Genomic DNA, 14,202 nt, shown 5'->3' with positions numbered 1-14,202 from the left:
GGCTACCAACCCGGCACACCTATGCCTTGAGGAGGAAGGGCTGAGTCAGCTCTAGTGTGATTCAAACCTGGGAAATCTAATCCAAGCTGGATGCTTTCACCACTGAGCTCGGCCTTCCAGGCAGGGGCCAATTAAAGGGGGAACCTCAATCAAAAGTCAAGATCTGATCCACTGGTGCAGGAAGTGTCCCATTGCTTGCGAAGGAAGGGGGGAAGTGAAAAGGAGGTGACTGTCTATCCCAGTGCTCCAGTATGGGAAGGCGAGGGGCAGCGGGGAAAGAGAAATAGACGGAGACATTCATAATCTTATGGGCTTTAGAGGTGGAAGAGCCCTAATAGGCCACATTCATCCCTGGCGGAACTGCCTGAATCTGTTAGTTACTTTAGGAGTGATCTGGCCCATCAGGCCCTCTTGTGTCCCTCCTGACAGTGTGGGACTGCCCCCTACACTATGACTAGTGCTTTATATAATTACAGCCGAGTCTACACTTAATTGCTTGCTTTTCACCACCTGGAGCACACCCAGCTCTCCAGTAACACAACTTGAGAGATTGCGCTTTTACCCTCTGGTTCTTCCGAGAGCCACCGCTCTGCTTGCACGGAGAAGTCATCAGACAGCTCGTTTTGCGCGGGGGTGCTCCCAGGGCTGAGGGTCTGAATCCCAGGGAGTTGTAGCTTTCCCTTACAAACAGGTTTCTACTCTTGGCCAAGGATGACTCCCTTCAGGAAATGAAATAAACAAGAGTGAGGATTGTTAGCACAGCCGGGGTCACCACAGTTGTTGTTTCCATGGCCAGAATTGCAGCTGTCGTTCCCTCAGTGCCCACATTTTCCTGCCAGCTCATGACAAACAAAGCGACCATAAACTCTGACTTAGGAGAGCCAAGGCAGTTTTTCCTCATGATGTCACTGGGATTACACCCTCTCTGTCAAACTGCCTCCCCATCATGGAACCTTGAGAGCCTCCTACGGGTCATCTGCCAGGAGGCTCCTGACAACGAGCTCTCCGGCCACTCAGTGCCTCTGTCCCCCCACCTCTCCACTGACTGGCCCACTCGGGGACAGGATCCAGAGCTCAGTGCTTCCTAAACCTCACAAGCCTCTGAGCTATAATGGGAAGCTTCAGCTGGCACAGAATGGGATTGCCCACTTGAAGCCAAACTCCGCTAAGTGTGCAGAACTCCCAGATAGTAAGGGTGAAAAATTGGGATGGGGGGTGGCGGGGGAATAGGCTAGGGTTACCATACGTCCGGATTTTCCCGGACACGTCCGGCTTTTTGGTCCTCAAATCCCCGTCCGGGAGGAAATCCCAAAAAGCCGGACATGTCCGGGAAAATAGGGAGGGAGGGGTCATGGGGCTTGGGTCCGGGCTGGGGCTGGCGGTGCTCGGCCGATGCCGGTGCCAGGCTGGAGTCGCTCGGCCAGAGCCAGGGCCCAAGCCGAGCCGGAGCTGCTGGGACTGGGGCTGGGGGTGCCCGAGCCGCTGGGGCCGGCGGTGCTCGGCCGGAGCCGCTCGGCCGGAACCGGGGCCCGAGCCGCCGGGGCCAGGGCAGGCCAGAGCTGCTCAGCCGGAACCAGGGCCGGCGCCCCAGGGCCCGAGCTGAGCCGGACGGAAGACACCGGGGCCAGAGCCTCTTGGCCGGGGCCGGCCGCCCGCCGGAGGGAGCCGTTCGGCCGGGGGGGCCGGACTGGGCTGCGCCTCCTCGCGTCCCGCCACCGTCCCAGCCCCAGCTTACCTGCTGCCTCCCTGTTGCCTCCCTGTTACAGGCTTCCCGCGAACATTTGATTCACGGGAAGCAGGGGAGGGGGAGCAGCACGGGGGGCGGAGCGTTCAGGGGAGGGGGCGGAGTTGGGGCAGTGACTTTGGGGAAGGGGCGGGGCGGGGGCGGGGCAGAGTTGGGGGTGGGGCCGGGGCCCCATGGAGTGTCCTCCTTTTTTTAAATTAAAATATGGTAACCCTAGAATAGGCGCCTATATAAGACAAAGCCCCAAGTATCAGGACTGTCCCTATAAAATCAGGACATCTGGTCACCCTAGCAGAACTCCACTGTCTCACTGGGAGCTGGATCTGTACAGCAGAGGGCACAGCTGTCATTCCTACTCAGTGGTTTTTCTTGCATGCAAAGCATTAGACCTGTATTACACAGGCCTCCATCTGTCTATGAAGAGGTGCTCTGAGTCTGTCTCTCCATCTTCCATTCTGACGGGGTGACGTCAGCCAAGGAGCTCTCCTAGACAGTCCCGACACCAGAACATCTGAGCTGGAGGCGGAGTTTTCTCGGTGAGGCCCCCTCCACTCTAGAACTCACCCCCACTGGTAGTCCAACAGCATTCATTGACTTTCACAGGACACTTCAAGGCCTCTTTGGTTCTCTAGGCTTGTGCATGGGGCTGGCTCAAACACGAAGGGGTTTTGGGGAGCTCTCATTAGTTGCTATTGTGCCTCTTTAGTTATGGGCTAATTGATGTAGGCTTTTAAAATATGTGCATCTTATAACAAGACACAACAAACCCTGCCCCAGGCAGATCCTGCCTTTTGGCACTCATTGTGCAAGCTTTTCCCAGCAACAGACTGGCTCTCCATTATGGGGTAGGGGAATCCCACTGAATAGTGCTGAATTGGGTCCCATCACAAAACTCCGACAGGTGACTAGAGTGCCCATCACTCCAGCCTGGAGCATGAGCGTGTGCAGTCAGCAGCCCAGCCAAGGGCCGCCTCTGTCAGGTAACGAGCCAGTGACAGACCCAGTGAGCAGGAAAGCGCCCTGTGCACTCGCTCCCTGTTTTGCTGTCACCCGTGGAAACGGTATTGCACTTCCTGGGGCTTGTTTTGACTAAACTGGTCCCTTGCGGGGTGTTGGTGGAGACTGGGGAAGTGCGCACGGCTGCTGTCCTTGCCATAATTGCTCTGTGGGGAAAGGAATTCAGAGCCAGCTCCTCTGCTGGTGTAAATTGTCGCTGAAGTTAGATTTACACCAGCAGAGGATCTGGCCTTCCAGTCTCGGGGACCTTTCAGCAGCACTAAATCCTCCCTCTCCATCAGTCTCTCCACCTCAGCTTCATTCCTCACCTGTCCCCTCACCCTCTTCTCCCTTGCCCTATCCCCCTAACCCTCCTTCCCTTCAATGTCCCCCCTCTCTTCCCTTTTCTTTCCATTTGGCTTATCCCCCCACCCCAAAAATCATGAAACTAACATGACATCACATAGAGTCAGCGTTATAGGGTTGAAGGCCAGAAGGGACCCTCCCCCCGACCTCCTGTAGATCATAGGCCACCAACACCACCCAGCACCACACAACCCAACCACTGAAATTCGACCAAAGTATTACAGCCCACAGGCGACCAGACTATTGTGAGCTGCAGGCAGAGAACAGGAGGGGCTGAGGTGCACTCAAGTCCAAGGCCCCTGCAGTGGCAGGGAATTGGTTAGGTGAGATATGCCCAGATAATCCTGGCAAGCAATCAGTGCCCCACGCTGCAGAGGAAGGCACAAAACCCCCAAGGTCACTGGCAATCTGAGCTGGGGGGATGTGGGGGGAATCCTTCCCAATCCTACGTATGGTGATCTGTTCTACTCCTTCCCCAACCCTGGGTCTGTCTGAGCTATTTGTCAGGGGTTTGGGGCAGGGGCTGCTGCTAGCTACTTTATGCTCAGACAGTGCCCAACACAAGAGGTCCCAGGTTTTGGTGAGTCCTTAGGCCCTACCACAATGAACATGATTAATAACGACACATGATTGCTTTAAGAACAAACTAACACTCCTCAAACCCAGCTAAGAACGCTACCTTCTAGTGGGCTTGCCTGGGCTATGCGAGGAGCTGCTCTCCTTGCTGAGCTGCCAGGTGGTAGCAGGACCCGGAATGCGGTCAATAGTTATAACAGGAACCTAGAAAGAAATGAGAGTGGCTCATCTCCAGTCATTGCAGCACCTGCTGTATCAAACCTGACGGATTCCCTGGCATTGTGCTCCAGTGCTCACTAGCTATACACCACTGGCAGCCACAGACAGTGACACTTTGCACCCACAGTGTTAGGTAGGTGACGAGACTTTGCCTCCACCTCTGGGTCCTTGGTTGGAGATGCAGAGTAGCAGCAGGCAGGGTTCTAGCCAAGCAGAGCTTCTACTTTGATACCCTAAGAGTTCTGAGCACCAAGCAGTTGGAGGTCCATCTCCTGGCAGGAAGAACCTAAGAATCACTCGGACAAGTGGGTGCATACTCTTGCTTCAGTGATAAAGCTGGTTGTATTAACTTTCGGCCAGATTCTGCTACCCTTACTCACATCAAGGAGCACCTCGCTGCTCTCAGAGTAAGGTGCTACTTGATGTGAGTAAGGACGGCAGAATTGGGATTTAAACAATACACATCCTCACACCCAGGCAATGCTTATTCCTTATGGTAAATGGCAGGAGGTTCTACTGAAAAACAGCCAGGCCATGGAGAGCTGGGTTCAAAGAGTCAGGGGGTGGCCACATCCCAAGGCCCCTGGGTAGAGCGGGTCAGAAATCGGAATTTCTGTTTCCTGGGAAAGTCCGGGATCTCAACATTTGTATTTTTACTACCGGGAACAAAACGTCGAGTTTCAAAATTTCCCATTAAACCAAATTTTTAAAAGAATTCCTTTTGGGTCATGTGAAATGTTTTGTTTCAACAACCTCAACTTCACAGGGGCAGCAGGTTTGTATAATTTTTGGTGGTGCCCAGAACAGGTCCAAGTCCCACCCCCCCACACACCTGCCTTGTAAGCCAATATACAGTAACTCCTCACTTAAAGTCATCCCAGTTAACGCTGTTTTGTTGTTACGTTGCTGATCAATTAGAGAAGTGGTTCTCAAACTTTTTTTTTCACGGACCACTTGAAAATTGCTGAGGGTCTCGGTGAACCATTTAATGATCTTTCCAAATGTTGTTTGTACCATTAGCTAACTATTGTAAAGCGCTTTGGATAAAAGTGCTATATAAAAAAACCTCAATAATAATTAACGTTTTTTTTGTTCTACACATAAAAGCACACAACTCATTTTAATATCAGTAGTCTTAACCTTTCTAATGTGATGGATATACCCTCTCTCCCCCACTGGGGCTGGGGCTGGGGGGGCGGAGGGGTCTCTCCCTCTGTCCCCCACCGCAGCAGCCCCTGAGCTGGGGCTGGGAAGGAGGGGGGGTGTCTCTCCCCTGCCACAGCAGCCACAGAGCTGAGGCTGGGAAGGAGGGCCATCTCTTCCCGGCAGCCGCAGCCCTGGAGCTGGGGAAAATCGTCTCTTTCTCTGGCCACCACAGCCCCTCTTCTCACACCACTGCCCCATTCCACCTACCCCGTATTCTCCCCAAGGCCACCACCTGACCTTACATGTGCATCTTCTCCAGGGTCCAGACACCTAATTAGTGGAGCCATCCCTGCACAGCTCTACTAATTAGGTGGGTGGCCCTTCATTCTCTTGTGTGCGGCTGCCCAGGCGCGCAACTTAGAGGGAACTATCCGCGGACCACCTGAATGGAGCTCATGGACCACAGTTTGAGAACCTCTGAATTAGGGAACATGCTTGTTTAAAGTTGTGCAATGCTCCCTTATAACATTGTTTGGCAGCCGCCTGCTTTGTCCACTGCTTGCAGAAAGAGCAGCTCATTGGAGCTAGCTGGTGGGGGCTTGGAACCAGGGTGGACCGGCAGCCCTGCTATCAGCTCCCTGATCCCCTAAATTCCCTGTGCAGCAGCCACCCAGCAGGCTATCAATTGCCGGGCAGTTCAGGTGTCCCTCCCCCTACAGCCGTGTGCTGCTCTTGCCCTCTGCCTTGGAGCTGCTCCTGGGAGCCTCCTGCTTGCTGTGCCAGGGGGAGGGGGCAAAGAGGGGTGCTGATGTCAGGGTGTCCCCCTCCCTCGCTCCTGCCCCCCATCTCCACAGAGCATGGGGTGGGGGACACGACAGGGCTCAGGAGTCAGACGGAGGGAGCTTGCTGGCAGCAGCAGCTGTCTCAACTTCTTGATCTACTTAAAAAGACAATGTACTTAGAGTGGGGTCAACCTACTTAAAGGGGCAATGCGCATCTCTCACTCACACACAGAGTGTGTCTCTGTCTCTCTCTGCCGTGCTGTCTCCCCTCCCTCCATTCGTGCTGCCTTGTAGAGTGTGAGGCTACATTAACAACGTGTTAACTCTTGAGGGCTCAGCAGAGTGCTAGTTCATCATTTAGCAGTAAGGAATTCCCTGGGAAATATCCCACCTTCTTCCACCCTCTGACTCCACCACCTCAACCAAGCTTCACAATCATCATAGCTGTGTACAGTATTAAATTGTTTGTTTAAAACTTATACTGTGTATATGTGTGTGTATATATAAAAATATAGTCTTTTGTCTGGCAAAAAAAATTCCCTGGAACCTACCCCCCCCCCCCATTTACATTAATTCTTATGGGGAAATTGGATTCGCTTAACATCGTTTCGCTTAAAGTAGCATTTTCCAGGAACATAACTACAACGTTAAGTGAGGAGTTACTGTATGTTTTTTAAAATAATGAAAAATGTGAGGGCTCTGGGGTGGGGTGGGGATGAGAGGTTTGAGGTGTGGGAGGGGGCTCAGGGCTAGGGCAGAGGATTGGGGTGCAGGGGTGAGGGCTCTGAGGTGGGGAGGGCTGGGGATGAGGATTTGGGGGTTCAGGCAGGCCAGAGAGGAGGACCCCCAGCCTTCTCCCTGCTGGCAGCAGTGAGCTCCGGGGGAGGGGCCCTCCTCTTCCCCCCTGCACCACACTCACCTCGCACCACTGTCAGTGCACGTGCTCCTAGGGCCCCTCTCAGGTCCAGGAAGCCCCCTCAACTCTCCTGTGGTGGGTGCCGGGAGGGGGGCTGCCATCACATGTGCGCCTCCTCCCCCGCTGCTGCCACTCACTGTAGCCTCACTGGGGGTGGGGAGTGGGGCTGCCCCTTGTCCAGTGTGGGGCAGGAGCGGTGACTGCGGGCGGGGGGGCCCCCTGTGCTGGTGGAGGGTCCCGCTGGAAAATGAAAGGGTCTGAGGCGGAAGCGCAGGCTCAGGGTCAGTCTGCCCTGTGACTAGTGAATGGGGGGCACTAGGACCCCTCGGCGGCAGTTGATGCCGCAAGCCAGCAGGGAGTCAGCCGCCAGCTGCAGGGGAGAGGCAGGGACAAGGGCCTAGGGGAGGTGGGGGGGGCAGCAAGCGGGGGCTGAGGGACACTCGGGGGAGGCAGGCGGGGCCGGGGGAGAGACCTGGCCCCGAACGTTGGTGGAGACGAGGCCCGGGCCCTGAATATTGCTGGAGCCCGGGCACCACGGGCCCATACAACTCGCTGCCACTGCAACTTCGGACTATTTCAGGTTTATATGATTTTTTTAATTATTTTATAATTTCTACTATAAATCAAACCGGTCTGTTCTGACCAAACGCTGCCTTGTGATTTTTGTCCAAAACAAAATGTCACCGAAATCAACACGGTCCCTTGGGACGGTTTGATTCTGACAAAGCAGCATTTCCAGACGGAAGAAAACACTCCATCGGAAACGTTTCCACCAGGTCTGCTCCCAGGGCAGCTGGCATCGGAGCAGGCTGCTTGGGGTGACTGGATATTTCGGATTTATCCGATCTCCTGCGAGGGTGACCAGACCAGATATTCATAGATTCATAGACTCTAGGACTGGAAGGGGCCTCCAGAGGTCATCGAGTCCAGTCCCCTGCTCTCATGGGGCTTTGTTTTATATACACAATTGTTAACCCCCCCCCCCAAAAAAAAGTGTCCTGATTTTTCACACTCTATCTGGCCCCCTATCTCCGGCCCTGGTCCAGCCCCACGCTCTAGCCGCCCTGGTAGCAGCGCGCTCCCGCTCCGCCCCTTGCCCGCCCCGCTCCCAGCCCGACACAGGCTGGCGTGTCTCGCTGCAGAGCCGGCAGCGCGCAGGCCAGCAGGGGGCAGCCCCGCGCGGAAACAGGCTCAGGCCCTGCCTACACGGCGGGGAGAGACTCGCGCCCCCGCGCAGACAGGAAGCGGCTCCCCAGCGGCCCAGGCCCAGGTACCGCACCCCGGTTCCTTCCCTTCCCTGCCTCGCCCCGGGAAGCTGCTGGCAGCAGAGCCCGCGGCTCGGGGCAGCAGGAGCGGGGAGCCCAGCACGGCCCCCTGCGGGGCCCGCTCCCGCTCGGGGGAGCCGGGGGTGGGTGCGGCAGCAGAAGGTGGGGCTCGCCGCGTCCGGCAACTGGAGGAAGGGAAGCGGCAGTGTCGGGTCCCAGCCCCGCCTGCTGCCCGAGCTCCGCTGGGGGCGCGCTGCGTCTCCGCCCCGCGTGTCTGACCTGTGCAGCCCCCCACACTCTAACCTTTACAGCCCAGCCTGCACCCCTCCCCATCTATACAGCCCCCACCCCACAACACTCTGACCTCTACAGCCCCGCCTACACCCTGATCTGTACAGCCCATCACCTCACAACACCCTGCGCTGTACAGCCCCCCGCTCCTACACCCCTCCGACCTGTGCAGCCCCCGACCCTGCACGCTAACCTGTGTATTGCCCAGCCTGCACCCCTCCCCGATCTCTAGGGTTACCATATTTCAACACTGAAAAAAGAGGACACTCCACGGGGCCCCGCCCCCACCCCAACTCCGCCCCTTCCCCGCCCCATTCCCCCTCCTTCCTCCCGCCCCCCGCATTCCCCCTCCTTCCTCCCACCCCCCGGGCTCCGGCTGCTGCTGCGCTGGGGAAGTTGCTTCAGCCCCCACCGTGGTGCAGAGCAGCGGGAGCCGGGAAAGTTGGAGTCCGGGGAGGAGGCGGCTGCGCGCTCGGATGCCGCCGCCGCCTCTGTGCCCCGGCAGATCGGGGGAGTTGTTAGTTTTGCTGCAGCCACTCGCTCTCGGGGTCCCCCGAGCATCTTTTGCCTGAGTGCTACCGGCTTCACGGTTTGCCGCACAGCGCTGGGGCAAAAGACGCTTGGGGGACCCCAAGTGCGAGTGGCTGCAGCAAAACTAACAACTCCCCCGATCTGCGGGGGCACAGAGGCGGCGGACGGCATCCGAGCGCGCAGCCGCCTCCCCCCCCGGGCTCCGGCTGCTGCTGCGCTGGGGAAGCTGCTTTGGTCCCGGCGCGCGGTGGAGAGCGGCGGGAGCCAGGAAAGTTGGAGCCCGGGGGGGGAGGCGGCTGCGCGCTCGGATGCCGTCCGCCGCCTCTGTGCCCCGGCAGATTGGCAGATCGCAGGAGTTGTAAGTTTTGCTGCAGCCACTCGCACTCGGGGTCCCCTTATCATGCCTCCCTATTTTCCCGGACATGTTTGGCTTTTTAGAAGTTCCTCCCGGACAGGGATTTGAGGACCAAAAAGCCGGACATGTCCGGGAAAATCCGGACGTATTGTAACCCTAATCTATACAGCCCCCACCCCACAACACTCTGACCTCTACAGCCCCACCTATACCCCAATCTGTACAGCCCACCACCTCACAACACCCTGCACTGTACAGCTCCACCTACACCCCTGACCTGTGCAGCCCACAACCCTGCACACTCTAACCTGTGTACAGCCCAGCCTGCACCCCTCCCTGATCTATACAGCCCCCCCCACAACAGTCTGATCTCTACAGCCCCGCCTACACCCTGATCTGTACAGCCCACCACCTCACAACACGCTGTGCTGTACAGCCCCTTGCCCCACCTACACCCCCCCAACCTGCACAGCCCCCCGCCTACAACCCCCTGCCCTGTACAGCCTCTCTGCCTACCCCTCATCTATACAACTGCCCTCCACCCCCACACCCCCTCTATACAACCGCCTGTCCCCCACGGTAATCTGTACAGCCCCCCCGCCCCACACCCCTCGACCTGTACAGCTCCCCACACAACACACATCCTAACCTGTACAACCCAGCCTACACCTCCCCCACACCCCATCTATACAACTGCCTGTTTCCCACCCCCTTGATCTGTTCAGTCCCCTGCTTCACACACCCCAACCTATACAGCCCCGCCTACACCCCAGCTTGTACAGGCCCACACTTTCCCCCACCCCCGGTCGGCCTGTACTGCCCTGCCTATACACCTCAACCTGTACAGCCCTGCCTACACCCTGACCTGTACTGCCCACAACCCCAATCTGTACAGCCCACCCCACACCTTCCTGACCTGTACAGCCCACCCCACACCTCCCTGACCTGTACAGCCCCGCCTACATCCCCCCAATCTGTACAGGCTCCCATCTCCCTCCCCTCTGTTCAGCCCCTACACACTCCCTGACCTGAACAGCCCAGCAGACCCCCCCACACACTTTGATCTGTACAGCCACACACACATACCCCTGATCTGTACAGCTCTGTGTACACCCCCGATCTTCACAGTCACATACCCGATTTGTACAGCCCTGCATACACTTCTGATCTGTACAGCCACAGCCCCCACACCCCCTGATCTGTACAGCCGTGAGCACACACACCCCTGATGTGTGCAGTCCTCTGCTCCCCATGTGTCTGATCTGTACAGCTCTCCAGGGTTTAGCTCCTGTTGTCTCTTCCCCTCCTAGAGTTTTCACCCAGGAGCTGAGATCTGGGGAAGTGGGGTGCCTTTGGGGTTGGGAGTCCCTTGAGCCATTTGTTCCTGGGCTGAGGCAGGGTGTTCTCAGCACAGGGCTCAGAATTTAACCCATGCCATTTGCTCTGCCCAAGCACCGAGCTGGTAATCTTTGGGGCATGTTGCAAAACCAGGCACGTTTACTCAGGCTTTCCTTGAGCGGGGAATGGGCTCAACTTCTGAGAACTGAGCTGTTCTCGATCCTGCTGGTCTCCATGGGGCACTGTGCTGGCACAGAGATCCATCCACCCAGCGCTCATTGCAAACCTGGGGCCTTAGCGGGCAGACTTCAGAGATATAATGGTTCCTGCCCCCAGGGCCTCGCTACACTCCTACGAGGTAACTGTGAGTCCTTGGTGTGTTTCATCCACCAGCCCTTTCCAAACACTAACGCAATTGGATTTCTATTTCGGTCTCGTTCATGAGTTCCATAGTATTTACAGTCAAGAAAAATTCCTCTTTGCCTGTAGTGTAAAGATATTTTCACTCTCTTTTCAAAGAAAGAATCAGGTGAAATTTGGCCTAGAAAAGTTTTTCATTTAAAAAAAATAAAAATCCACTGCAACCAGGGATTTCCTCATTTATATAAAGCCATTCCTGCAGCCTGGGGAACGCCCACCATTGCAGCGCTGTGCTAGGGCATGAGAACCTAAACCATTCATTTCCTCTGAAGGACGAGAAATGTGATGGGTGAAATCCTGACTCCCTTGAAGTTAATGTTAAAACTCCCACTGCCGTCAGTGAAGTCAGCTTTTCCTCCAGTGCGTGTAAGAGAGTTGCTGTTCAGAGTTCACTTGGACTTAGGACATTGGAACAAAAAAGATACAGGAATAAGACATCAGGGCCAATGTTCCCTCTAATTTTTTACATCCACGTGTGGAATGAATTTGGTTATGTGCACCAATATGGAGGTGATGTGTGGTGGGGGTGAGGAATTCGGAGTGTGGGAGGGGGCTCAGGGCTGGGGCAGAGGGTTGGGGTGCGGGGGGCTGAGGGCTCTGGCTGGGGATGAGGGCTCTGGGGTGCAGGCTGCCTTGAGCTGCAGTGGGGAGAGAGGACTCCCCCCCAGCCCTCTCTTGCCACAGCAGCTCGGGGCTGGGGGAGGGGCACCTCTCCTCGCCTGCATGGCCCTTGATAGCCTGCTGCGCGGCCGCACAGCTTAGAGGGAACATAGATCAGGGCTTGAATTTTACCCCTTTTAGTAAAGGATTCCCATCTGCTCTGTGGAGGGGCAGAACAGACCCAGCCTAACCCCATGCAGGGGCTGCTTGGCTCCTTTGCCTCTAGCTAACTTCCTTCCCCACCATCTGTCCTGCAGCATGCATGGCGCAGGCAAGGGGCTCAGCCGCACGACGGTGCTAGGACCCAGAGCTCTCCATGCAATTCTCTCTGCAGTCACTGCCCAGTAGCTAGCTTGGTATTTGGTTCTGCTCAGAGAGATTAAGGGACTTGCTCAAGGTTGCATGGGCTCGGGATGGAGCTGGGAACAGAACCCAGGAATGCCGACTCTTAGGTCTCTGTTCTAATCTGTAGTTACCAGAAAAAGCACCCAAAGATGCTCATATGACAGAAGCCATCTGGCTAGCAGTGTGTGAGAGAGTCCGAGGGAACTGAATGTTGCTGCCCTAACAGCAGTGCAATAACTTGTTCTGTGCAAGGTCTCCTGCTTTTCTCAAAGAGTTCCCGGGCCTTGCCTGGGGATCAGAGTTCAGTCATTGAATCTTTGGTCTGCATTGCCCAGCAATTGAGTGATCCGTTGTGTGTTTGTTTTCTAGGAGCTGGCAGGGCTCTGCACAGAATGAAGAGGTGACTCTCAGCCCCAGCCTGATGCACAGAGCTCTGAGCGCTTTGTGATGAGCCCTTCTCGGAGGAGGGGACTACAGAAACCTTCTACTTGTGCACTCCTGGAGAACGAGCCCTCCCCTGCGTGTGGCTCTCCCAGGTCTGTGTGAGGGAATCTCCAAGAGGCTGCTGACGCAGCAGGGCTGTGCTGGGAGAATGGTCTGTGCCCAGGTGGAAGCGAGCCCTGGGAAGTGCTGGCAGAAGGTGCTGTATGAGAGGCAGCCCTTCCCAGATAACTATGTGGACCACCGGTTCCTGGAGGAGCTGCGGAAGAACATCTACGCCCGCAAGTACCAGTATTGGGCAGTGGTGTTTGAGTCCGGGGTGGTGATCCAACAGCTGTGCAGCGTCTGCGTCTTCGTCGTCATCTGGTGGTACATGGACAATGGGCTGCTGACCCCACAGTGGCTGTTCGGGGCTGGCCTGGCCTCTTCCCTGATTGGCTACGTCCTGTTTGATGTCATAGACTTGGGGGTGGGGAGGAAGGAGAGCGGTCGGACCCGGTGGGCGGATCTGAAAAGCACCCTGGTGTTCACAGCTTTCACCTATGGCTTCTCCCCAGTGCTGAAGACCCTGACGGAGTCGATCAGCACGGACACCATCTACGCCATGTCGGTCCTCATGCTCCTGGGGCACCTGATCTTCTTCGACTATGGGGCCAATGCCGCCATCGTCTCCAGCACGCTGTCCCTCAACATGGCCATCTTCGCCTCCGTGTGCCTGGCCTCCCGGCTGCCCCGTTCCCTGCACACCTTCGCCATGGTCACCTTCGCCATCCAGATGTTTGCCCTGTGGCCCATGCTGCAGAAGAAGCTCAAAGCGCGGACACCCCGCTGCTATGTGGGAGTGACCCTGCTCTTCGCCCTGTCTGCGCTGGCTGGGCTGCTGACCATCTTGGGCGTCGCCGCCCTTCTCTTTGCCCTTCTGCTGGTCTCCATTTCATGCCTGTGTCCTTACTGCCTCATCCGGCTGCAGCTGCTCAAAGACAACATCCATGGGCCTTGGGATGAAGCTGAAATCAAGGACGACCTCTCCAGGTTCCTCATGTAGACTCGTCCAGGACACACAGCAGGCCGGCAGGACCCCTACAGTGCTACCGGAACAAAAGCCTTCTGCCTTAGAGACGACCTCCTGAGTGCCAGAATCACAGAGAAGTGTGGGGGAGGTTGCAGTGTTAGAACAGAGCCTCTTCTCCCACAGTGAGACAAACTGCTTGGTACATACTAGGAACTTCCCCCCAACAATGTATATGTGTATCACTCTCACTCATTAATACTAGCTGAGCTCCCACCGCGGAAGCATGGCGAGAGCACAAGTAGACAGAGGACTGCAGGCAGATGCCAGCATTTTATCCACCATGTTACCTGCTCAGAGCAGGTCTCCATGACGTATGTGGCACTTAATACCAGCTATAGGGCACGAGCGTCTTCTCCCCACTAGCGCTGCTGTTGGCTCTCCTGCTTGGGGAACTGAATTAATGGTAGCAATAGTGGGGAATGTTTTAGCCAAAGTTTGCTGGTGTAGGCGAGGCCCACTGGAATTGCTGGGTATTTGGAAAGCAGCTTTCGAAATCTCTTTGGCAAGCTGGACTTTCTGGCTATTAAAAGCATCCAATCCCTCAAACCTCTCTGCCTTTGTCATTCTTCTGTGAAACAGCCCAGCGGGAGCAGCACATGGGGGGCAGCTGATGGGGCAGGCAGATCAGATCCAGGGGCTGTATTTTGTTAAAGGGCAGAGCTTTCATTTCTTAGTTCAGAGGTGTCACCGCAGAAGCAGGAGTGTGGGGCAGGGGGGCAGATCAGGAGTGGGAATGCAG

The 14,202-nt window shown here is 56.3% G+C and overlaps 1 protein-coding gene across 1 annotated transcript; it reads left to right on the top strand.

The window, feature by feature from the left end:
- The first annotated feature begins 7,953 nt into the window (after positions 1-7,953).
- PIGC (phosphatidylinositol glycan anchor biosynthesis class C) lies at positions 7,954-13,999 on the top strand. Its single transcript, XM_065409504.1, has 2 exons — positions 7,954-8,015; positions 12,320-13,999. The coding sequence occupies exon 2, from the start codon at positions 12,543-12,545 to the stop codon at positions 13,434-13,436; it is 894 nt and encodes a 297-aa protein (XP_065265576.1). The 5' UTR covers positions 7,954-8,015; positions 12,320-12,542; the 3' UTR covers positions 13,437-13,999.
- Positions 14,000-14,202: the final 203 nt, after the last annotated feature.

The sequence above is a fragment of the Emys orbicularis genome, chromosome 8 (assembly GCF_028017835.1).
Source record: "Emys orbicularis isolate rEmyOrb1 chromosome 8, rEmyOrb1.hap1, whole genome shotgun sequence".
NCBI lineage: Eukaryota > Metazoa > Chordata > Testudines > Emydidae > Emys > Emys orbicularis.
Note: the sequence above shows the minus strand (reverse complement) of the source record. Positions and strands in the feature narration are given on the sequence as shown.